This window comes from Tiliqua scincoides, chromosome 1 (assembly GCF_035046505.1).
Source record: "Tiliqua scincoides isolate rTilSci1 chromosome 1, rTilSci1.hap2, whole genome shotgun sequence".
Classification (NCBI taxonomy): Eukaryota; Metazoa; Chordata; class Lepidosauria; order Squamata; family Scincidae; genus Tiliqua; species Tiliqua scincoides.
In genome coordinates this window covers 48,823,016-48,848,092 of record NC_089821.1, presented here as the reverse complement: position 1 = coordinate 48,848,092, position 25,077 = coordinate 48,823,016, and the positions used below count along the sequence as shown (strand labels likewise).

At 42.3% G+C, this 25,077-nt stretch overlaps 2 protein-coding genes and 1 non-coding gene across 5 annotated transcripts in view; all 3 read right to left on the bottom strand.

Moving 5' to 3' along the window:
* Positions 1 to 330: 330 nt before the first annotated feature.
* Positions 331 to 7,849, bottom strand: RPL27A (ribosomal protein L27a). The gene is made up of 5 exons (XM_066631506.1): positions 7,830 to 7,849; positions 5,181 to 5,244; positions 4,788 to 4,863; positions 2,255 to 2,429; positions 331 to 505 (listed from the first exon to the last, which is right to left on the bottom strand). Exons 1-5 carry the CDS (start codon positions 7,830 to 7,832, stop codon positions 377 to 379), a joined length of 447 nt encoding a protein of 148 aa, XP_066487603.1. The 5' UTR covers positions 7,833 to 7,849; the 3' UTR covers positions 331 to 376.
* LOC136638400 (small nucleolar RNA SNORA3/SNORA45 family) lies at positions 3,454 to 3,584 on the bottom strand. The gene has a single exon (XR_010793621.1). It is a non-coding gene; the product is annotated as a small nucleolar RNA SNORA3/SNORA45 family (small nucleolar RNA).
* Positions 7,850 to 14,306: 6,457 nt separating the features above from the next.
* The window catches only part of DENND2B (DENN domain containing 2B), a 190,128-nt gene continuing 179,357 nt past the window's right edge, over positions 14,307 to 25,077 (bottom strand). For all 3 annotated transcript variants that reach the window (XM_066639857.1, XM_066639856.1, XM_066639858.1), the window contains 4 exons: positions 23,893 to 24,004; positions 22,257 to 22,496; positions 17,003 to 17,089; positions 14,307 to 15,094 (listed from right to left, as the gene is read on the bottom strand). In XM_066639857.1, coding sequence (XP_066495954.1) covers positions 15,060 to 15,094; positions 17,003 to 17,089; positions 22,257 to 22,496; positions 23,893 to 24,004 — 474 coding nt within the window. In that variant the 3' untranslated portion in view covers positions 14,307 to 15,059. The remainder of the gene's footprint in view (positions 15,095 to 17,002; positions 17,090 to 22,256; positions 22,497 to 23,892; positions 24,005 to 25,077) is intronic.

Below are 25,077 nucleotides of genomic sequence, written 5' to 3'. Positions count from 1 at the left end.
TTAACAAGTTAATATGTATCTTTACAATGATAGTAAATGGGACTTACTCCTGGGTAAGCACGAGTAGGATTGTAGCCTAGCATGGTTAAAAATTTCCCTCCTTGATGATGTCACTTCCAGTCATGACATCACTTCCGGTGGGTCCTGACAGATTCTCATTCTAAAAAGTGGGTCCTGCTGTGAAATGCGTGAGACCCACTGCTTTAGCAGTTGCTGTAGAGAATATTAGGAGCCCTGGATTCCCTCCACAACCCCTTCCAGATCAAACTACCAATACTGGAACTGGGAAAAATTATGTGTCTAATGTCTGCTTATCAAAATACACATGCAGACATCTGAAATTGTTTATTTGTGCTTGAATTAATACAAAAATCCTTTATGCTACTAGTACACAGGCTCCACCAACTTCCTTGATTTTCTCTTCTGCTCGTCTGCTGAAGAATTTTGCTTTCACAATGACAGGCTGCTTGGGTAGTTTCCCCTTGCCCAGGACTTTATAATAACCCTAGAAAACAATGAAATATTAGCACAGACTCTCACCTAAGTCCAGATACAATATATACTCAAATGATAATGAAATCTGTCAATTGCCTCTGGTTTAGGACAAACTAAATGCATCGTTTAAGTAGGTGGTGGGAAAGAAGTCTACATTTACCAGTACATGTCTATGGAACTGTTTATTGTGGATCTCTCATAAACCATAGCCAATTTTGCATTTTCATTGTCATATTTGTGTCTAGTACCTCAACTTCTATAAGGACTAATTTATTCTTGGGGGCATGACCTATGTAAAGATGTGTTGTCTGGTGCTATCTTTGGAGAAAGAATTATTGGAGCAGGGACTGTGAAGAATAAATACAAATGACGGGGGCGGGGAGTGGAAAAACAGAAAATGTCATTCAAGCAAATATTGTTTAGTTTGTACAGGGGCGGCCCCTGGTATCTGCAGATTGAGTTATGTGAAGATCAGGTCTGTGGCCTCCCCACATGCATTGAAAGTGTCACTTCCAATTTAATTAAAAAAACAAAAAACAGAAGTTACTTTTTAAAACTCTACGGCTCAGTCTGAGCCCAGCAGAGGCCATGTACAGAGGACCCTCTTTAGGCAAAGGGAGCAGAGCTCCCTCCTGGGGGGGGGCGTTCTCTGGTATCTGTGGTTTCAGTTAACCATGGAGGGGGGGTTCCAGAACAGAACCCCCACAGATACCAAGACACACCTGTACTTTCACCCATCACTAGAATGCTGGGACAATTCCTGATCATACATAGGGAACACAGAGTTGAATCTTAAGCGCTGCTTCTAGTTGCAGAAAAAGCTCCATTTGCACAAGGGGAAGGAATAATTTTAACTGATCTCCCCTCAGTAGCCCTTGAACAGAGAAAAGGAATCATCCCTTGTGCAACTTGAGCTGCTTCTACCAATAGGAGAGACATCAGCAAACAAACCATAAAGAAACAAAATTAATCTGACTACACAAGTTTTTGTGCACATAATATGGTCACTGGGCAATTGTATTTGCATATTGCGCCACCCTCAGTAGGCAAAGAGGCACTTTTCAAGTGGTGCTCTTATATTTAGTAGGGAAGAATAACTATCCCAGTACAGTCTTTTCTAGCAGCTGTTTGCTGGCATTCTTCTGTATTATTTTAGACTGCGAGCCCTTCAGGGATGGGGAGCCATTTAAAAAAAAAATTTTCATCTGTAAACTCCTTTGTGAACAGTTTTTGTTGAAAAGCAGGATATAAATATTCTTAACATTATGTTAAAAAGAACAAAAACAAGTGTATTGTCAACTGCAAGTTTTCTTCATAACAAGTGTAACTTGTAAAGAAATGTAAAGTATTATATAATTATGTCCTTTTAAAAATCACCTAATTATCTAAATACTCATTTAAAAAAACTTTTTTGCACCCTCTCAAAGATGAGATTCAGTTCAAAATTAGACTGTGTGTAGTTTGCCACTTCCCTTCTAGAGCAAGGGATATGTCTTGGAGAAGGAACAAGGCAGAGCTTTTCAGCTTCTGTCTCAGTATACACTTCAGGTAATGTGAAAAGTTTTGGATAACTACCAGAACAGAATCTGAATACGCTTTGTAATGACATAACTTCAGTAATCAAGATCCCAATGAGACACCCAACTTGACATCTCAAGCCTCTCCATTATATAAATCTAGGCCTATAAACATTAATTACATACACAAATTCAGTATGGTCTAAAAGTTAATTCAGAAACCAAAGATGAATGACACTCACCGAGCGTACAACATCAATAACTGGAGCTAATCCAGCCTGGTTTTTAGCATACTTGAGCCTTGTCTGCTCACTAACCAGTGTCCAGAGTTTATCCAGATTGACTGTAGGGCAGAAGTGTTGGTTTTTCTTCAAGTGGTAATGTCTCATACCAACTTTTCCAAAATAACCAGGGTGGCTAGAAAGAAATCACAGACAAAATGACAACACTGTACGACCTTTGAAAAATACATGCACATTCTTGGCTAACATACAGTTCCCACTAGTCTCTTATCCAGAGACTTGCATTTCCTTCACTTCTACAAAGCTGGAGCATGAGATGCTTGCAGAATATTCACTGGGCCTACTTAACAAAGCTACTATGGGGTAGCAAGAGTAAAGCTATGATTCTGTGCACTTAAGGATTATCTCGTAGTAAAAAGACACAACTCTGTGAAGTAACTCTGCCAGAGAGCTTCAGAAGGTCTAGTAGGTTCCTCTGAGCCTTCTAACTCCAGTAGTGTTTTGAAAACACAAAACATTCGAGCAGGGGTGTCAAACATACATGTGTCAAAAATGAAGCAGTATACCACACTACAGATGTAACCCACAATGGTTATGAACAGTTCTTACCCACTCTGCTAGGCATTGTCTCATTAAAACTGGCCAACAGGAAGCACTATGAACCCTACCCTGCCCACTGTATGAAACTAGCTTTACACCGCTGCTCTAGACCTTCCATGCCGAGAAGACTTATTAACTAAATTTTATTTATCTGGCTACTGCACATGTTGTTTCCTACCTCTCTCAACACCACTTCTGCCTATTAGCTCTTATATACCTGCTTGACTTGACTGTTATTTACAACATTAGCTGCATCCAAATGCTGCCCTAAACTATTTGTTAGAATTCTGGAGACACTTTGTAATCAAAATACAAAAACGTGCTACAAATAACATTCTAAAGTAGACTGTATTTCAATAAAGGAAAAAATTTTCTATCATGTCCAATAGTATATTAGATCTCATGGTTGTTGTTTTTTTTGTATACCAAGGCAGTCAGATAAAGCCACTGTATTCTTTCCATACAGCAATCTCAATGGGTCACAACATATTCTTTCATAAACCCCAAGTCTTGGTTGTTTATTACTACTACTATGACATGCAAAATAATCCCATCCACCTAGTGCCCCATACCTCCCAGATTAGACTAAGAAAATAGTCTTCTGTTACTGACCTGGTGGCTGATTATGCTATGAAGAGGACAATCAGTGAATAAAGGTCAGTTCTTACTCTCCGAGTACTATAGCACACCACGATAACTGACAATATCTAGATGTGACTCTAGTCTCGGTTATTTGTACCCAGTGTTCATTTAAACCGAAACCCCAAACTCATTATGAATAAAGTCCTACTGAGTCCAGAAGTCCTAAGAATGTTTAGTGAGAAGTCTATGACAACATGTACTAAAACCAACCATGGTCTCAAAGCCAAGTAGTTATCAATTCACCCACTTCAGAGTATGTTCAACAAAGTAGCTACAGGGTATGAAAGGCTTTTTTAGCAACCAATATTGTTCTGCTCATTATAATGCACCTCACTTGGCAAGATTCTTAACTTTCATATAATATTCAATCTGACTGTTAAAGTAACTCATTAAGTAGTAACACAAATACTGAATTCTGTCATAAGTACTGAAAATGTCTTAATGATCACATTTCACATACATGTTCAGATTTTTCTTATGACTATCTTAGGTTTTTTTAATTTTTATACTCCACAGACTTCACAGACTTAATTTTTATAGACCACAGTGTATGCATGTGACAGTCACTCCTTGTCTTAGGTGCAGCTGACTTGACCAAATTCAACTTCACATAGCTGGCAAACCAAAACAAGAAAGAGAAGCAGCAGTTTAAATAGCGCAGGTGATTCTGCTCACCATTCCACTTACTAAATACATAGTCTGCAGTGAGCTTCAGATCTGAGAATGAAGCTGCTCTTCCCTCAGTTCCCAATTGCCTCTCGAAACTTGTAAAGAGACAGTATGTGTTTTCCAGATGCTAGGGATTTTCAAAGCAATTTTGAGTATAAGCATTTTTAGCATTATGCACTAACTCTGGACCGTAACCCTCACATAAGACAAGGGGCAACTGTATATGTATATAGATTGATTTACAACTTTGGCAGACTTCCATTAGTCTTTTAAGTCATTTTCCTCATCATTTAGATTTCCATTTTAAGAGGACACATATCAATCAATATTAATACGTAGTTTGAATGACAGAAATGGGTTGTAACTGAGACACATCAGCATTATACATTCAATCATACTTGTTTCTGCTATGAATTATTTTTGCACAGCTAGGAGTTTAACACTGCCTTCAGTATTTTCACTAATGATATTTCAGAAACTTGCCACTGTTTTTCCTGTGGCTGGGTTGATACATTCAAGTCATTAGAATACAAAATTCTCATATGCCTGTTAAATGATGGGAGAGGACAAGGAGAGAGAAGGACTGGAACATGCTAAGAAAAAATAAAGAGGAATTGCTTACTATTTGTCAAAGTTTATTCTGTGGTGGTGCATGCCACCAGCATTACCACGGCCTCCAGGATGTTTCCTGTGTTTTCCTAAGACAGACATAAAGATTAAAAAATGCAGTTCATCTTAGAAATAGTTACTCAGAACTATTTTAGCTGTTTATAATTATAAAACTGTTTATAATTTTAGCTCAGTCTGCCCTGTCTTGCCAGTCATAATGATCTTCATATCAGCCATAATTAAAATTAACATGGAACATGATAATTCTCAAAATGACTTGGTGTTTACATATCCTGTTAAAGGCCCTCCTTTAAATTACTGTAGTTTACCACTAACAAAAGCAGATTTCTAAATACCAGGACAAATAATGAAATAGCTTTATGAACAGGCTGCCCTCTGCACTTACCAACACGCCCATGGCCATGGCTGACATGACCCCTCAGTTTCCTGGTCTTCCTCAATCTAGAAGGCTTAAAAGACAAGACTTGTATGAAGAGAAGAAATAAGGAAAACCACACCTAACTGGCAAAGCTTGGTGTAACAGGACTATCCACCCCTAGTAGCAGGTCACACTACTTCAAAAGTAGATCTAAAAAGTCAAGGTATGTTTGAAGCAGAACCTCCCTGCCCCCTTGATTTTTCTTAATTTGTTCTGCTACACTCATAACATACAGGCTTCAACAAGTATGGTGTGGGATATTTTGACATTTATATATAAATGCATTATATTCAAAAAGTTCCATTGATTCCATATGGCTCTCTTTTTATACGTGAGCAGAAAGGAGATCATAGTTCACCAAGGGATACCTTGCTAGAGCTAAGCAGACATAGGTCTAATAGGCAATGCTTAATGGAAAGCTCTATACAAGCCAATTTGAATTCCATAATAAAAGAATGACATGATATAAATAAATATAATAAACAAATGCAGACTCAGGATCACATGTTAGTTATGCTTAAAATATCCTGAGGATGAAATCATGTTTTGTCTAAAAAAACAGGTAGCCAACAAAGATTCTAATCTAGGGCATGCAAGACTGAAGTCAGTTTATCTCTGCTTTAATATATATTTAAGTCACTCTGAACCTGTGGAATAAGTCACAGAAGACTTATCACCACACTGTTCTGAGTCACATATTCAGGCAAACATTTTAAGATACAAACATACTCAAAATGGCGGCTGTGGCAGGCTGAGCTGCCACCAATATGAGCAAGAAATATTTCAGAAACTTATTCATACTCTCTGGACATAGGACAACCTGGAATATTCCCAGTCATTTCCTAGTGGTGTACTCAAAACCACTTTCCACCTAGTCACCCCGTACAGCAATGAACAGAGAACTTGCACCAGGGGCTGCTTTTGTTGCAAAATAATTTAATTGGGGGAGTGTATATTTTGCTATCAATTTTGCTTTTGTTTATTACAAGACCTCTATTACTCATAATTTGTGAACAGTTCCATCTTGTTGCAATTAATCTGCAATACTGAGTTTATGCTATGTTTTGACTGACATACCGAATTGCTGTTTCCAGATTTTATTTCAGTTTGTTAGTAAGTTATAAAGCAGTGTTCTTCAACCTTGGGGTTGGGAGCCCATTGGAGTCGCAAAGCCTCAGTTGTGAGGTCATGGCAATTTACAGGAACGGAAAAGGTTGAAGATCACTGAACTAGAGAACCATTAGGTAAAGGAGGAGCATCTAGCATACCCCTTCAGGTACCGGGAGATTGTGTCCCAGCTCTGCTCAGGCTCTTAGCAATTGTGCTAAAATAGCTTTTACTAGTGCCAGACATGACAACTCATGCTGTCTCAAATAGGAATATTTGGCTACAGTGAACAGTGCTGGGAGGGCATTACAGGTGTGGAGAGTAGGTGGGGGTTGGTGGATAGGTTCCTGGGGGAGTGGAAGAGATGGTGGGATCCCCAGTCTCATTTATTTATATCAGTGTTTCTCAACCAGTGGTATGGGTACCACCAGTGGAACTTGAGGTGGTGTCTCGTGGTACTCACAGGACCTCTGGCAGTGAGACCATGAATGTGACATAACAAACAGCTGTAGGAAGCTTCGCTCGGCAGGTAAAGCTCCAAAGCATACTTTCCCATGCTTGAAAAAGTCTTCCTGTCCACCCTGAGACTCTTAATGGCATTTGTCACATCACATCTGGCTTCCCAACCCAGAAGTAACTGGCAATGATGTCATCACCAGATACTCGAATGGATGGACCATGTGAAGTGGTACAGTGGAGGACAAACATTGAGAAAAAACAATTTATATATTGAGGCCATGGCACACACACAAAGTTGGACCACCGTTTCAAAACAAATTGCCAATTAACAATTTCGCATGGCAATGCCATATTTTGATGTGCACTTCTACAGTACTGCTCCCATTGCACCTGATGTTTGTGTGTACAGGATGTGCAGTGGGTGGGGAGGCAGGTGACGTAGAGCCTCCCCACTGGAGTCCTTCGCAAAGCGCTGCCACTGTGGGAGGAACCCAAGCACCCACAACCCCATGCATGGGAGGCAGGTAAGGCAAAGCCTTCCCACTAGAGTCCCATGGGTTGTGGGTGCCTCCCACAGAGGCAGTGCTTCTCGAAGGGCTCCGGTGGGGAGGCTCTGCCTCACCTGCCTCCCCATCCACTGCACCTCCCTGCTCAGACTCCAGTGGGGAGGCTCTGCCTCACCTGCCTTCCCACCCAGCGCACACGGAGGGAGCGCTGCCGCAAGCCACGTGCTCTCCACGAAGGGAAAGCCGGGCTGCCAACGACCTCCAAGGCAGGCCGGGCGCAGGCAGCGTCGCCTCAGCAGAGAGCCAAAGACGGCGCCTCAGCACACAGCGCCTGCCACCGCTTGGTCCTCGCCTTCGACGGAGCCCTGCTGCTGCTGCTGCTGCTGCTGCTGCAGGGCTCCCCGCTACAGGCCGGGCTGGAGGTTCCCCTCGCCGCCTCCATCCACAGGCCTGCCGGCTTCGGTGGAGACTCCTCCACACCGTCTCAGTCACCCAGGCCGGCAGCCCCAGAGCCAGAGACCCACCACGCTGCAGCAGCACCTACCATCTTGCCCGGATCCAAAAGAAAGAGAGAGCGGTCTCGCGAGATTTCCTGAGTCTACAGAAACAAGGCGCTACTCTCGCGATATCTCGAAAAGGACTGTATCGGGAGGAGAGTGGCAGGCTCTTAGTCACTTCCGGCTCTGGTTGGACTCTCATGGTGGCAGGAAGTCATAGGGGGAGGGGGAAGTCAGGTGCAAGGAGGGGGAATGGGTTGGGCTGGAGAGGAGAGGAGACGTTGCTTGCTGGTTGAAAGGAGCGCTTGCTGTTCCCTTGGGGTATTTTTTGGGTGGCATTAAATCTCAATGTTTGGTTAATGGTTTTAATTTGAATTGTTTATGTGTGTGTGTGTATACATGTGTGTGTGTACATATACATATACTGTGTGTATACATATACATACATATATATACACACACACACATATATATACTGTGTGTATATATATATACATACAGTAGAACCTTAATTTGCCTTGTTTTTATATATCTCAGAGCGCGATACCATAGTCTTTCGAGACTGAAGGTTGCCAACTGATACTGATATATATACACACACACATGCACACGCACACATACTGTGTGTGTATATATATATACACACACAGTAGAACCTCTTAAGTTGACCTAATTTTCACAGTATGGACAGACACTGCATATACACTATGGGAGACCAACCTCTCTATATTGACCACCTCCGAAAGTTGTATCTTGACCACTTCGACCATTGCACAGAGTATTAATTTACCTTCCATAAGTTACCCACTGAACGTGATACTGTGGGTCTGTGTTTTGTCTGGTTTGTCCCATCTTGGAAAAGCAAGAAGCCATGCGACAATCCCCTATACCTGCTAGCGCGTGTGCAAAAGGGTTTTTATAGGTGGGCACACTGCACATAGCCAACAGACCTGTGCCGGCTGCCAATTGTACCTGGACATGTACCAAGTTGTAAGGGACATGAGGTTGCTTGTGCATAGTGAAGGCACTGTCCTTTCACTTTGGTTCTGATCACCAGTGCATTACTTTACACTTAAATTGAAACACAACTGCTATTTTGCTGCCTATTCTCCCGGTTTGGAGAGATCCTTCTGGAGCACTTCACAAACCCTTCTGGTCTTCACCACTCAGAAAAGTTTAGTGTCATCCACAAACTTGTCCCCTGCTTATTCCTGTTTCCAGGTCATTTATGAAGATGTTGAAAAGCACCAGTCCCAGGATAGATCCTTGAGGCACTCCACTTTCCACCTCACTCCACTTTTTTTGGCAATTGCCCATTGACATCCACTCTCTGTTTCCTGGTCCTCAACCAGTTCCCAATCCATGAGAGGACCTGTCCTCTTATTCCCTGACTGTGGAGTTTTCTCAACAGCTTTTAGTGAGGGACCATATCAACCACCTTCTGGCATTTAGTGAATCTGAGGAGACCCAGTGGAAGCCAGGCAGCCTAAGTAAAAAAGTGTTTTTGTTTTTTTAGCTGTTGGGGCTATGTAACATGCTACATGCTATAGGCCGGCAAGGGATAGCATTGGTCTGCCTGTCTGCTATGAAACCGTTTTTTTTTTTTAAACTTACAATTTTTTTAAGCTTATGAATTTTCAGGGTTGTTTTTTTTAAACACTGATTGTGGGCTGTTTATTCTCTGTCTCTTGATATAGATATAGATGATATAAATAGTAAGCATCACAAGAGGATCAATTCTCATTGATATCTGCAATAAAACTTTTTAAAAATCCAATCTAAATAATAACTTGGCCTTGCATTTGTTGTCCTGGGAGCTAAACATGATAATATTTAAATGCCTTTCCCTCCCCCCCCCCCCCATGTTAACCTCCTCCCTATGTTGACCAATTCCTCCAGTCCCTTGGGTGGTCAACTTAAAGAGCTTCTACTGTATATATATATATGGGTATGCATGCATATGTATATGCACCCATATATAAAAAAAAATTTATATAAAATATTCCTTTCCTTTAAAGCAGCAGTTCTCACACATTTAGCACCAGGACCCACTTTTTAGAATGAGAATCTGTCAGGACCCACCAGAAGTGACATCAACAAGCAGGAAAATTTTTCACAGTCCTAGGCTGCAATCCTACCCACACTTACCCATGAGTAAGTCCCATTGACTACCATTGTTCAAAGAATATACATAGTAGCTTGTTAAAAGTACAGATCTGTCACATTTTCCCAAATGCAGTCACATTCCGTGGTAGCATCAAGTCTAATATATTAAAAATAAAACATTGAAATGAATGAGAACCCACCTAAAATTGCTCGCCACCCACCTAGTGGTTCCCGACCCCCAGTTTGAGAAACAAAGTTTAAAGGAAAGGAAGTTTCCTTGAAAGTCTGCTAGTTTGGACTGAAAAAGGGTCCTTTGCACCCAAATGTATATTATATTTTATTTTATAGTTTTATTATAATTATATTATTTTATTGTATTTATAGAAATATTTTTTATTTGGGTGCAAAGGACCCTTTTTCAGTCCAAACTAGCAGACTTTCAAGGAACCCCCCCCCCTGTTTAAATCACTAGCTTTAAAGGTATTTCTGCCCAACGTTGCATATACGCAACAGGAACAAAAGGTAGACAGACACCTGTGGGCTGGGCAGAAGCTGCAGTCAGTCCAGCCTCTCCCACTGCTGTTTCTCCTGCCGTGCAGACCTCTGAAAGGCCCAGCCCGCTACAAACTCAAGAAGCAGGACAAGAAAAAGAAGCGCTCAGCCCTGCTGGCGCCATTTGCATCCATCGCTACATAGATTCTGCTCTCCTGCCAGGGAGGCGCTAGTGGGGGTGCTGTGGCCAGGCGAGGGTTAACCTCCTTAACTCTGCCTCGGGCGTGGCCTCGCTCCTCCGACGCGTTTATTGGCTGCCTTGTCTAAACATGCAAATCAGCTCCCAGCCAAGCCGGAGGGAGACGTCACACAGAGCACACCTCACATGACTAGTTTACCAACTTCACTTGGGTACCGGAAGTCGTGTCTGAGAACCAGTAAGACTGCAGCCCTTTGAGCGAAAGCCTTCCCGTGATGACGTCAGCCTGATCGCTGGCACTGTGGCCAAGTCCTATCAATGGGCTGCTGCTTCTTCGAGGAGAGTGCGCATGCGCAGTAATGCTTAGCCCACCAGGGATGCTACAGCTACTGGAGGAGGGCATGTCCTTAAAGGGAGGGAGGATAGAACCTTCGCAGAGGACGAGCAGGTGGCCACTGAGTGTGGCCGCTTTCAGGGTCCTCCCTGTCCCTGCTGCACCTGGGCTCTTAAGTACACCTGGAGCATTCAGTGGTGATGCTCAGGCCATGCCTGGACGCTGCCTCACCTGAGGCTGGGAGGAGCCTGGGAGAGGGAACAGGTGGACTTGGGGGGTCCGGAGCTTTCATGTGAATCAGGGATGTGCAGTGAATGGGGAGGCAGGGTGAGGAAGAGCCTTCCCACCAGAGTCCTTCGAAAAGCAAAGCTGCCATGGGAGCCTCCCAAGCACCCACAATCCACACACAGGAGGCAGGTGAGGCAGAGCCTCCCCACCAGAGTCTTTCGAAAAGCGCCACCACCGTGTGAGACACCCAAGCACCCACAACCCACATGTGGTGTGAATTCCCTTTCTCTTCTCAGTACTTCCAGGCAGAGTCAGTGTGGCACCTCTGAGAAGCTTCCCAGAGGTACCACACTGACCCTGCTGGATCTACTGGAGAAGTACCTGAATATATCCACGTCAGATTTGAAGGAAAATGTTCCAGAAAGACGTAGTTCTCTTTTTGAAATTATGCAGACTAGTGCTCTTCAACCTTTTTCGTGCCACAACCCCAATATATAAATAATGAGACTGGGGATTCCACTATTGATCCTGCACACCCTCCGTGGTCTGCCCATTCCACTCCCCGCCCTTGTAATGCCCTCCCAGCACTGTTCACCGTAATGAAATACAGTATAGAGAGAACAGAAAAAAAGTTACTATAAAGACTGGAACTTGTGAAAAAGCTATTTAGCACCACTGCAAAGAACCTGAGCATAACCTGGATAACCTGTTTCAGAAAAATAAGTTTGTATATGTGCAGTGAGAGATCTTAGTAAAGAAGATCAACAATGTCAGCCTGGCCTGACAGAAAACATTCCCTTTAATTTACAAAGATATTGGGCTCCTGGGATGGTAATATCACTCTGAGCAATAACTGGCTGGTGCAGCCATGCCAATAGGGCACGCACTGCATTCTGTGGTGGAAGAACAGTCACCAAGCTACATGAGGAAGCCTAAACCATGGCTTCATGAGGAAGCTGCTTGAACCATTCACTAATGAGGCTATACTATATCTCCAAAACTAGACCTGATAGGGCAAAACGGATGCCATTTTTGGAATCGGCACCCCAAATATACCCAGGAATTGTGTAATGTTTAAGGAAGCAAAATGTGTGTTGGCCTATGTTACCGTACAGTACTTGCCTGTGATAGCGTGCTTCCCCCTCTTCCCTCACACAAGACCTAAGCACTTCTGAAACAGTTTAGAAGTTATAGTCATCCCCCCTCCCCCCCAAAAAAGACAGATAAGCTTAATTGGCTATTAAAAATTAGAACAGCATGGCTATCAGTTTCTATCAGCAATGCTCTGCTAGTTCAGGATACCTTGGTTTTTTAAGCCATTTCTGCCCAATGTTGCATATATGCAATAGGGATCAAATGCCTACACCTGTGGGTTGGGCAGAAATGGGTTAAATCGACACTCTTTCTCTCGATACTGAGCTAAACAAGCGCATCGGTAAAGCAGCTACCACGTTTTCCAGATTCACAAAGAGAGTCTGGTCCAACAAGAAGTTGACGGAACATACCAAGATCCAGGTCTACAGAGCTTGCGTCCTGAGTACCCTTCTGTACTGCAGCGAGTCATGGACTCTTCGCTCACAACAGGAGAGGAAACTGAACGCTTTCCACATGCACTGCCTCCGACGCATTCTCGGCATCACCTGGCAGGACAAAGTTCCTAACAACACAGTCCTGGAATGTGCTGGAATCCCTAGCATGTATGCACTGCTGAAACAGAGACGCCTGCGTTGGCTCGGTCATGTCGTGAGAATGGATGATGGCCGGATCCCAAAGGATCTCCTCTATGGAGAACTCGTGCAAGGAAAGCGCCCTACAGGTAGACCACAGCTGCGATACAAGGACATCTGCAAGAGGGATCTGAAGGCCTTAGGAATGGACCTCAACAAGTGGGAAACCCTGGCCTCTGAGCAGCCTGCTTGGAGGCAGGCTGTGCAGCATGGCCTTTCCCAGTTTGAAGAGACACTTTGCCAACAGTCTGAGGCAAAGAAGGAAGGCCCATAGCCAGGGAGACAGACCAGGGACAGACTACACTTGCTCCCGGTGTGGAAGGGATTGTCACTCCCGGATTGGCCTTTTCAGCCACACTAGACGCTGTGCCAAAACCACCTTTCAGAGCGCGATACCATAGTCTTTCGAGACTGAAGGTTGCCAATACCTATATTTTTTTACCCTCTCCAACAATAACATAGTGAAGATTTTCTGGACTTTGCTTTTTAAGGGTAGATAGGCTTTTCCTCCCTTAGTTCAATAGCTTTCCCCTCTCAGTTAATTAATTTGTGAGGTGATTCAGAAATGAAGGCAGCATCTGGGAGAAGTCACACCAATTGCATTACAGACTTGACTTTTTAGTAAACAGTCTAAATAAAAACCTAAGGAGTGATTCTGGCTTCAGGCAATGGTCAGCATCTTTTGGCCCTGAGAATTAAAAAGCACTGGAGGAGAGGCCAATTAGGAGATAACTTAGGGTGAAGGGAGTGGAACTGGAAACTGAAGGGCTGATAACCTAAGCTGAAGGAAAGCCTGCAGGAGGAGAAAAACAAAACAAAACATACAACAGGTATATAAGACCAGAGCAACTGGAGGTTGTTATGTGGCAGATCTGAAGTCAGTAGAGTTGAGTGACTGCTAGCAAATCGGAGCAGCTCACCAGTTTTAAAGTCATTGGTAGGCACAGAGGCAAAGATTGAAGCCCTGAACTGATAAAAAGAAGCAATCAAGATTTTGAGTTCGCTGCAAGTGAGGATTGGAATAGAAAATGGTGAGATCATGGAGCTGGAGCTTGTGCACTTTCTCAAGAGGAAATTGCTCCCTTGGTTGTGCTAGCTCTCCCAGTTCCAACATCCATGCCATTTTGAAGAGTCCTGTAATCTTCTGAAGTGACCGGGGGGGGGGGTCTACAGTAGAAAGGCTCCTTTTTCCAAGCAGATCTCTGCTTGCAGTTTGTAGGAGTCAGCCAATGAAGTCTAACTACTCTTTGGTCATGATACAGAGATTAGTCAGCTGAGAATTTCATTCATACATTAAATAGTTTGTTCTTTAATCGTTCTTGTAAAACAGCCAAATAAACCTGACTACTGTACTCATTTAGTGAAAGTACCTAGGAGTGAATATTGTTCAAGCAGCAGTTTGAATCTGAGGAGGATTCTAATGAATATAGACATCTGACACAAGTATTTACACAATTTATTAGAAATCATACATACATTAGGAAAGGATGGACTATGCCTAATCATTGCAGCCTGTGTGACCAAAGGCCAGAGATTTCTTCATGTTTAGCAATCATAGTGCAGAATGTATTACAATTTACTGACCATCACATAAAGAAAGCAGATAATCTGGGGTTTGTGAATCAAGTACCTTATTACAGAGTAGCTTGTTATTCTGTCCATTGGAGAAAATTGAAGTAGAAGTAAAACTAGAGAAAAATATAAACTCTGTCATATAAAAATCAGTCCTCTTTCATAGACCCACCACCCCACCCCAATTCCCTCAGTGGAGTCCATTCACTTCCTTACTGCTCTCACAAACATCTCTTGAAGTCAGTGGTTCTGCTGAGACAGTCAGCTGCACATAATTAGCTACTCAGTTCGCACCAAGCATAACTCAATTCGTACTAAAAGAAAGAAGCACCTGTTATGTTCAGGAATATACAAATATTACCACAGTTGTCCTTGCTCATGACCCCCAAAAGAAAACCTGTTAAGGGTGCTTACAGCACATTATTTACAAACATCTATCCAAATACATACAATATTTTTTTTTGCTGGGCTGACACACAGTCAAACAACATTTGCAGTCACTTAAACTTGAGACCAGCTAATTTCAGTCCCTCCAGCATCAGAACTGGAAAAGTTGCAAGTGATGTGCTGTGCCCAGTATCATAAATAGTCTTTGGATCCAGGTCTCTGTAGAATGGGATTAATTCTTCTTGTGAAGGAACTTCATTTTATTTCCTACAACAACAACAAAAATGGAATTCTCCATCATTAACATTCAGTTAAAGCTACCAGAAATATTGTATATTTTTTTAAAAGAGACCACACTAACAATGCAATCAGTATATTAATCACCCAGAAGTTCAGATTCATTTTTATGGCTATTTTTATTGTATTGATTGTATTGTCTTTTATTAGGTAAGCTGCCCTGAGTTCCCAGGAGGGCAGGGAAAAAAAGCTTCTAAATAAATAAATAAAATCCATAAATACATTCTAACCTGAGAATCTCAGTCTGCACTCATCTGGTTAAGCACAATGGCATTCTCTCATTTCGTCTTTTAGATTTAGTTACAAGCTAAAACACTTGAAAATAAAATTCACTTTTCAAGTTATATATAGCAGGGTAGTGGCATATGAAAGATATACAGGCTGTTCAGTATGATGTGAAGCATCAAATACAGCTGGTACTGTGGCAGTATTCCTCATCCTGAATTGACAGCTTAATAACAGAACAAATGTAAAATGCAGAGAGTTTGTTTGATCTTTGTTCCACATCAAATCTATAGCTGTCTCTTACAAGTACTTCTACCATGTTGTTTATTGGTTTGCCCCAATTTATTATAATGAGTTTATAGTTAACCATATGGTGCTATTGTACATTTTTGTGGCAGCACCATCACAAGATATGAGAATTTCATTTGATAGTGAAAGCCCCTCTAAAGACTATTCACTTCCTTTAGGGACTTAATTACAAAGCAAAATATGTTACCAGAACTACGAAATCATTCAATGCTTTCTTGGAAAGATAGTTTAAATTACTTGTTAACAAATGAGAAACAGACTGTGCCACATCAGAATAAGACAAAGAATAAGACAAGATGCACACAACGCTAGAGTCAACAATTTAAATGTCAGACATGGGAATTCAAGTCAGATGACAGAGTCGCGAAAATCAGCATTTTTTGCTGACTCATTTACACTCAAGTCACATACTCAGACTCAGCAAAACACTCAAATCAAGGACCCCTGACTTGGCACTCGGTCTGCACACATGCAGACTCGGGTCTGTCTTTGTCTGGGTGTGCTTGCTTACTATTTTTTGCGGCATGAAAAGTCTTGTAGGGCCTCATTCAGACCAGGCAAGCAGCAGGGAGGTTCTAGCCAGGAGGCAGGGAAGGCTTAATGTTTGCTTTTGCATCCGAGCAGGCGGGGGGGGGGGGGGGAGCGGGCTCTTGCCTGTCTCTGATAGGAAGGAACTGATGGTCATTGGGTGAAGGATGGGTGGTCTGGTTTGTTTCTTTGGAAGAGGGAGAGCAGGAGGAGCCAAGGGCGTTCTTGCCTTGGAATTGGCTGGAGAAGCCCAGGGAAACCGGAGGCAGGGAAGTGTGTGTGTGGGGGGGAGAGTTCATATAGATCATGCTTTCCAACACATGGCTGCTGTGAGCTCCACTGTCATTGGGGGGTGGTGGAAGCCCCATTGAATGACCTGCGCAAATGGGACTACTTCTGAGTAGAGCTGCAAAGGATTGAGTCATCCTGGTAAGCCTCACAGCTGCTGCGCATGACCTTCCTCCTTCTTGCCACTTCTGTCCCCGCTCTCCCCCAGTTCGTTCTATCTCAACTCTTCCCACCTTATTTATAGATGGGATGGAGCAGCAGGGGAGTATTTAAAGGGAACTCCGACACACATACACACCCCAGCAGCAGTCCCATTTTTTTTCCATGGCTGGCTTTTTAAAGGGAACAACTCATGACTCAAGTCTTTTCAAGTTGCAAAAGCACTCCAGGCGACTCAGAAAGTGCCCCCCAGGACTTGTTTTCGACTTGAGTCGCGGGGGCAGAGACTCATGACTCAACTCGAGTCAAGCCACGCTGGATTTGCCCATCCCTATTAAATATTTCAAAACCTCTATTCAATTTCCTTACCAAGACCACGTAGAAATTTATTTACTCCACTTTGTTCAGTGTCTGGAAGCTCTTCCAAATACTGTTCAACCCTCTGTTCAAAGAGACCTGTGGGAGGTGGATGAAAAAAGAAATCATTGGTCTTTTTCCAAAAGAATAAAGGATTGTTTGCTTTTTGTTGTTGTTGTCGTCACAGCCAGATTTTCACAGCTTTTTTCAATATTGCTTTCAGATAGGTATTTTAAAAACCCTGGCAAATTCCTGCTCCTCTTGGGCTTCACGCTTTCAGTCATCCCAGGCACCGTGTCTTTCCCCCCCTTCAGGGCACATTTTGTTTTATTTTGTGTAATAGTGTACATTCAATCAACTTTTTGGGATAACAGCCTCTTGCAGAATTCAGCATAAACTGGACTTAGGTTCCAATCCGATCAAACTTTCCAGTGCTGACACAACTGTGCCAATGGGTTGTGCGCTGCATCCTGCAGTGGGGCAGCAGTCACAGAGGCATCCTCAAAGTAAGGGAATATTTGTTCCCTTAACTAGGGACTGCATTGGTGCTGGAAAATTGAATAGAATTGGGCCTTTAATTACCTTAGTAGTCCTGGCAACTGCAAAATATCTAGTGAAAGTGAGCTCTGAAAGCTACACCATCACCTGAACTCACAATTCACAAGGAAGTGGAACTTCTCCTGTCAGATTCCACTGAAAAATATGATGCTGCCTTTGTGGAACGTATCCTAAAATCAGGTTGGCAAATAACATAATTCTTTTAGTTGAGTTTTGTTTCCTAGTTTTTAGGACACAATATGGGATACAGTAATTTCCCTTTATAGGAGCAGTCACTTAAAAAAATTCAGTATAACAAGGTGTGCATTCATATGTGTAAAAAACTTATGCAAGCATAATTTCAATTATATGAGATTTCAGCTTATAAAGCGCTGTTTTACACTCACTAAGCAGTACAACATGTTACAAGAGAATCATGCTGAGAACTCATGCTGGTACTCAAGAAGATCTGAGAAGCACAAGAAGTACTTTTTATCTTCTCAAGTGCCAGTATGTGTTCTCAGTGTGCTTCCTTCATAGTACGTGGAACTGCATGTCCTACTGTTCAGTCTGCATATCAGTCTTGCACTTCATCTTCTGCATCTCCAAAGTTTTCTCTGTGAAATGTTATTATTTGATGAAATTTGTGGGCATCATGGCCCCAAAACATTTTCCTATTACTATTGGTAGTAGCAAAATGAGAGAAGTGAGAAAGCTGTTAAGAGTTGCGCAGAAGTTTGATATCAATAAGATGACTGTTCTTATTTGCTTTGACTTGTCTTTATCGATAGCACAGGCCTACAAAACTGAGGGTCAGAAAAGTTTTTCCCAAACTTTACGATGGTTTGATATGAATTTGGGGTGCCGATTCCAAAAATGGCATCCGTTTTGCCCTATCATGTCTAGTTTTGGAGATATAGTATAGCCTCATTAATGAATGGTTCAAGCAGCTTCCTCATGAGGAAGCCATGGTGTAGACTTCCTCATGAGGAAGCTGCTTGAACCAATCACTAAAGAGGCTATATTATATCTCCAAAACTAGACGTGATAGGGCAAAACGGATGCCATTTTTGGAATCAGCACCCCAAATATACCCAGGATTTGGTGTAACGTTTAAGGAAGCAAAATGTGTGATCGCCTGTGTAGTCAGAACTATCTTTCAGCAATAAGATAAGCTAAAGAAGGTTACATAATCAAGCACTAGAAATGTAAGTCTGGAGAGTGCAACATGTTCAAGAGACTCAATGTTGGAGCAGTTGAAAGTTCTTACACTTCAGATAGACAGAATCATAAGTTGAGGTGTTTGTATCTGGTGAGTAAGATAGGATTCCAGCCTACGTCTTACTGAACACAATGTGCTTATGTCTGAGTAAAATAAATAATACCATTTTCAAGCACCTCTATTCATAAGCACTCATGCTTACTCTTTAATATTATCCAAGGCTATTTCTTTGTTTCAAGATTTGAAGAAGGTAGTTGAGAAGATCTTTACTGAAGATTATTCTCCAAAGATCTTCAATGCCAGTGAGGATTATTTACTGAAGATCTTCAATGCTGGCAAAATAGGACTTTTAGGGAGAGGGGGAGAAAATGCCTCCTAATATATTTATTTCTTGTGATGAAAAATAGACACCTGAGTTTAAAGTGTCACACATCTCTCTTCTTCTCAGTGCCAATCTCAAGGGTAATTTGAAGCTGAAACCACTCTTACTGTACCATTCACAAACCCTCCAGCACTCAAAGGCATTTTGAAAACCAAATTACCTGTCCTTTGGTATTGGAACAAGAAAGCCTGGGTAACCATGGACATTTTCCTGTTACATCACAGAATCCTTCTCTCAACTCGTCCTGAATGTTGTGCCAAGAATTACCTTGATAACAAGGCAGTTTTGGTTTCAGATAACACACCTGGTCATCCTAGAACTATTGATAATGCAGCACGAAACATAAGCTTGGGGGGGGGATTCCTAATACCACCTCCACCCCTCAACTCAGAGATCAAGGTGTCCTCACTCTTTCAAGGCTTTTTATATTGCAGCAAAATGATGCAGTAAATTGTGACAGGGTTGGATAATGATGAAAATGCAACAATCAAGAACTTGTGGAAGAACTGCAACATTAAAATGGCTATCAACAATATTGATATTCTTGAAAGAAGGCAACTCAACCATGTTGCAGTGGAGTTTTGAAAAACCTGCTGCTGAGAATGGCTTGCAAATTTGGTGGTTTCTAGGAGGTGCTTGCAGACATTCTCAGAATAACTATGCAGTTTGCAAAGCAAGCAGGCTTTGAAAAGATGTATAATGACGTTGAGAAGGTTTTGATGTTGATAATGGTGTTAAAGAGGGATAATCATGTTGAGGAGGTTTTGTTTTCACTCAGAACTCATACAGCTGATACAAAAGGTAGCAAAGGATTTCAAGGGGAGGGAGAGAATATTGTAAAAGTCAAACATTTGACACAGAATAATTGTCAAAAATTTTCAGCTTGGGTAACTGGATGTAACCCTGTTACAATTTACTGCATCATTTTGCTGCATATAAAAAGTCTTGAAAGAGTGAGGACCTTGATCTCTGAGTTGAGGGATGGAGGTGATATTAGGAGTCCCCCCTCCCAAAGCTTATGTTTCGTGCTACATCTTCAGTAGTTCTAGCAAGACCAGGTGTGTTATCTGAAACCAAAACTGCCTTGTTATCAAGGTAATTCCTGGCACAATATTCAGGACGAGTTGAGAGAAGGATTCTGTGATGTAATAGGAAAATGTCCATGGTTACCCAGGCTTTCTTGTTCCAATACCAAAGGACAGGTAATTTGGTTTTCAAAACGCCTTTGAGTGCTGGAGGGTTTTATGAATGGTACGGTAATAATGGTTTCAGTTTCAAATCACCCTTGAGACTGGCACTGAGAAGAAGAGAGATTTATTCCTTTGACATTTTAAATGCAAGATTGTGGAAGATTTTTTAATTTTTATTTTTTTCCACCTCCCTTATTTGTGAGTAGAAAAAACAACAAAAAACCCAAAAGAAAAAGGGGGAAAGATACACAGATAATGTGCATAAAATACATACAAATGACAAAACTCATCAACAAGCAATTAACTAAAAATATATTAAGCTATCTATGCATAAATTTATTTAAAAAGCTGCCAAGTATCCAAAAATATGTCCGTATGTAGATGTCTTCCATAATGGAAGATGACAATCCAGACATTACTTGTAGCTCTGGTTTCAAGCATGCTTTGAATGACATCTTTGGCTGCTTCCCAGAGCTCTACAGGACTTCAATTGTGACCTTGCGACCTTATTCCAGATCTCAAGAATTTTTGATCTCGCTACTATTATAGGATGCTAGTAAGACATCTGGGGAGGGTAATCCTAATTTTCCTTTTTCTTTTTCCTTTGTCCATGTATGGTGCACATGAACTAAACTGGGGGCAGGAGGATACAACCCTTTTCCTTCACTTCTTCATTTTTCTAAGATTTTCTATTTCTTCCTCAGCAAGGCTGAGCCAATTGCTTCAGAGCCCCAGTAGGTGGCACTGCTGTGCAATCCAGAAGGTGTGTTAAGAACGGACTCTGTTTTTCTGGGAGTTGCTTTTCAGGTTGCTCATTTCTTGCCAGCATACAAAGTATACCACGTCCAAACAGTAAGCAGAGCTTCCATCAAGTCTGAAACACTGATAAATGCTATATCCTTCAAATACCTTTCATGCTGATATAATTCCTGTTTTCCCACTAATTTACTTATGCATATACTGTATCAAACCTTTCCCTAATATTGGAGCTTATCTCCAATATTTGATGAGTTCAGTTGTCTTGCTCACTAACAGACAAACAGTTGTACAATTTTAAATGAATGTCTTTAGTCAAACAGTATGGAAGAGTATGGAATGTCATATTAACCCTTTCTAGAGGTTTTCCAGATACTTTTAGATCCGGAGATCATATTTTCCAGCATGCCCCTACAAAGAACATTTTTTTAAAGGAAAGACTCAATATTGCAGGTAGACAAAGGCAAACTAAAATTAGGAATAATGCTTCATTTTATATAGTGCATTGTGTAAGTCCTAAGCCAGTGTTTCTCAAACTTTGAGGAAGGTTTACTCTCTAAGTTAGCTTTTGCGGGGGAGGGATGAGGGCAGCAACACAACCCCCAGGATCGCATCGCTAAGGGGGCGTGCTTTTACTCACACAGGGCTGCAGGATGTTACAGGAGGTATGAGGTGCCCTGTGCAACCCCCTACAACACTCCCTGAGGCTTGGAACGTTCACAAAGCACCTCCTAGAAACCAGAAGTGCTTTGCGCTCACTTTTTTTTAACATTCCAATCCTCAGGGAGTCCTGCGGAGGGTTGTGTGGGGCTTCTCGCACCTCCTGCAATGTCCATCAGCCCTGTGTGAATAAAAGCACCTCTCCTCACCCCCTTTAGTGACTCGTTCATGGGGATCCTGTCGCTGCCTCCCCCCTTTCCCCGCCCCTTAAAGGGACAGGGGAATCTTTACACGAACCGGTGGGTTGCAACCCACCAGTTTGAGAACCACTGTCCTAAGCATTGTAAGGTAGGCCAGTACTTCCAGATGGGGTAGGCCAGATGGGGAAGCTGAGGCTGATAGTGGCTTTCCTAACACCACGCAGTAAGTATAGAGCTACAAACATCATATAACAAATATTGCACAATATACTGACTTGAATTCATGAAAAAAGGTTATTGTGCAGTTGCCAGGCCTTACCTTTTGCCCTGCATTTTCTCAGTTCTCTGTCTTGAATAAACCCAGCAAACATCTGAGATTCCATAAAAACTTCTAGGAAACGACGGATGCTCTTTGAAGCTACAGATTTGCGAAAAGCCTCCCGCTGGAAGACTCGCTCAGCCTTTTCATTTTGCGTTAGAAAAAGAGAATAGTGTCCAATGGTTTCCACAAAGAAACGGATGAAAACTTCTGATACTAATCCATTCAAAGTATTACACTCTGCAAGGAAAAGGAAACACAATCAGTAGAAACCCCATCATTTGATGAGAATCTCTGCTCTTCACACTCCTAGAAATGATTGTGTTTTCCCTTGTAGTCTATGCTACTATAAACCCTGGTAAGCAAAGCTCTCATTATTAGGACAAGGACTTTTATTAAGTCATCTTACAGCCCAATCCTACTTTCTCTGGCCATTGTCAGTGTACCTCTTCCATTGCTGCTGACTGCCATAAAGCAGTCATCGCCAGTCATAAAAGGTGCTCTGGCAGTGCATGAAGCTGCACACTGCTGTACTGCCAGCAGGAAGGTCAGAGCCTTCTCATGTGCTCCAGAAGAACTGGACTCCACAAAAAACGGAGATAAGGTGGTGGGGGGAGCGGGAGGAGTGGGAAAGAGCAGAAAAAGGTTGCAACACAGGTGAGGGATGCGCAAACCAGGTCTGGAAGGGGGTGTGTCAGGTGGCAGTGGTAGCTGCCAAACCCTAACCTGCCTTCCCAGATCTGATCCCACGTCCATGAGGACCTCCGCCAGTTATTTAGCTAGCACAAGCCTAAGAGCCCCCCCCCCCAACGCCGTAGAGGCTTACTGTCACATAAGGGAATAATTGTTCCCTTACCCAGAGGAGACCTCCACAACTACCCCCCCCCCCACATAATATAGTGGTATCCATTTTGGCATCACTGCATCGAAGGGGAGAGAAACAACAGGATTGGACTCTTAGCATCCTATAGTCTAACTGTCAGTGGTAGCAGTTTGCCACGGTCATGGACATAGATCTTCCCCAACTGTGCTATCCAAGATCTTTACACTGGAGATACCAGGTTCTGAACCTGACACATTGTACATGCAAGTCGGTAGGATGCAGTCCTTCTGTGCCTTAAAAACAAGTATTAAAGAGTTTTAAAGCCTTTTCACGGGGCTACTAAAAAGCTGGATCGGTTTGGACAGATGTATCAGATATTTTCAGAAGGAAGCTACAATGGTTCCGATCAACATGACATAGTTCTCTGAACCATTTGTGGTTCCTGTCTTTCTTCCTTTGGGAACAGTATGGCATTCAAGCTTGTAATTAAATTCTCACAAACAGTGTAAGTGAGCCAAACAAATAGTCACGGGAGGCCCCTCCAGAATCACTGGCCTAGAATTCAGATTCAATCAAGTGATTAGTAATGTGTGACAGTGTTTTGAAAAACAATGTGTGTCATCACTAAATACTCCCATGAACAGTATGCTATTGTAAAGTGCCTTTTTAACACTGACAAATATGCTTCTCTGCAGTGAACCGATCAGTTTATATACAACGTTCTTGTTTTCCTCTTTAGTTTCCCAGAACAAACGTATTGTCCAACCCACTAAGACTCTGCTGTATACAGAGCTTGTTGTCAACCTCTCTTACCTTCATCTGATTCACTGTCTGAATCCTGGTTTATTAAATCATTCTTCCTCTCTAGAGCCTGCTCCAGAGCTGCTTGCAGTTTCCTGGGCAAAAGTGTGTCTTCATCATCCATCTGAAAGGGAAGAAATAATGCTAAGACCTCCTTCTCTCTTACATGTTTATTTCCAGTCAAACACATTTCAGTATTTAGAACTTACAAACATATCTGGAAATGTATTTGTTAACCAATGCCTTTGTAGCATGTCAACATTTTATACTGCTCAATGTAATTTTAGGTGATGTTAGAGAGAGCTGAAATCAAAAATAATAAGCACAGAAAGAAATTTTTAAACTTTGTTATTGTTGGGCATTAACAACAGTCAGTCCTTTTGTCCAGCTATACGCAGAGACAAGAGCCACAATTTTCATGTACAGGAAATCCCACCATCACAACTGCTGGTTCAGAACAACGTGAAAAGGCAGAAAAAGCAGGGAGGGTTCGCAAGTGTCAACTACTCCAAGGGGTCTCTTCCAACCCTCTCATCCACTGCAGGCACCTCTATCTCTGTGACAGCATCCAGACACAGGAAGAATGGAAGGAGTTGCTTTGGGCTGTTTCCTTTTCAGAAAGGGAGGTGAAGTGGGAGCTTTTAAAAGGGTGGCTGGGTGAAAGTGCAAATGATCAAGTTTGAGACCCTTAGGAGACAGGAAGCTATGAATAGTGTCTTCTCCAAGGTAAACACAAATTTCTCAAGGGACTGGACTGAACCCTTGATGAAATTCACTCATACGTAGCAGCCCTGAGACTATTAACTGGAAGCTGCCTGCAATGAGCCCAGAGATGTCCACTTACAATATCTAAAATCAAAAGCTTTCCAGGCATTTATAGAGGTTTGTGTACTGCATGAGTCAAATCAAGGTGCACTGCAGCCTGACACTGGCACAGGGTCAAGCAATTCATATCTATCTCCCTGGATGAGGAATTAATGCCCACAGTACTAATGTAGATCAGATCCAGATTAGGGTCAAAGTGCAACTAAATTAGAAAGCAGCCTTTCTCTCCTTTGTCACGTCTGTCCTGTTGGCATAAGTACATGATAGGCTGGACTCAAGAGACGGCAGCCAGATTTTTAAGGAAACTCACAAGTCCAGCAAGGAGGCAGTAACAATCCCCTATTGTTTGTCCCCCATGTTTGGCAAACAAAA

Excerpts from the sequence above, each read along its gene's own strand:
- RPL27A (XM_066631506.1), bottom strand. Across the intron at positions 4,864-5,180 it reads CCATGGCCATGGGCGTGTTG|GAAAACACAGGAAACATCCT; the intron begins GTAAGTGCAGAG and ends TGTCTGTCTTAG. Across the intron at positions 506-2,254 it reads TTATTGATGTTGTACGCTCG|GGTTATTATAAAGTCCTGGG; the intron begins GTGAGTGTCATT and ends ATTGTTTTCTAG.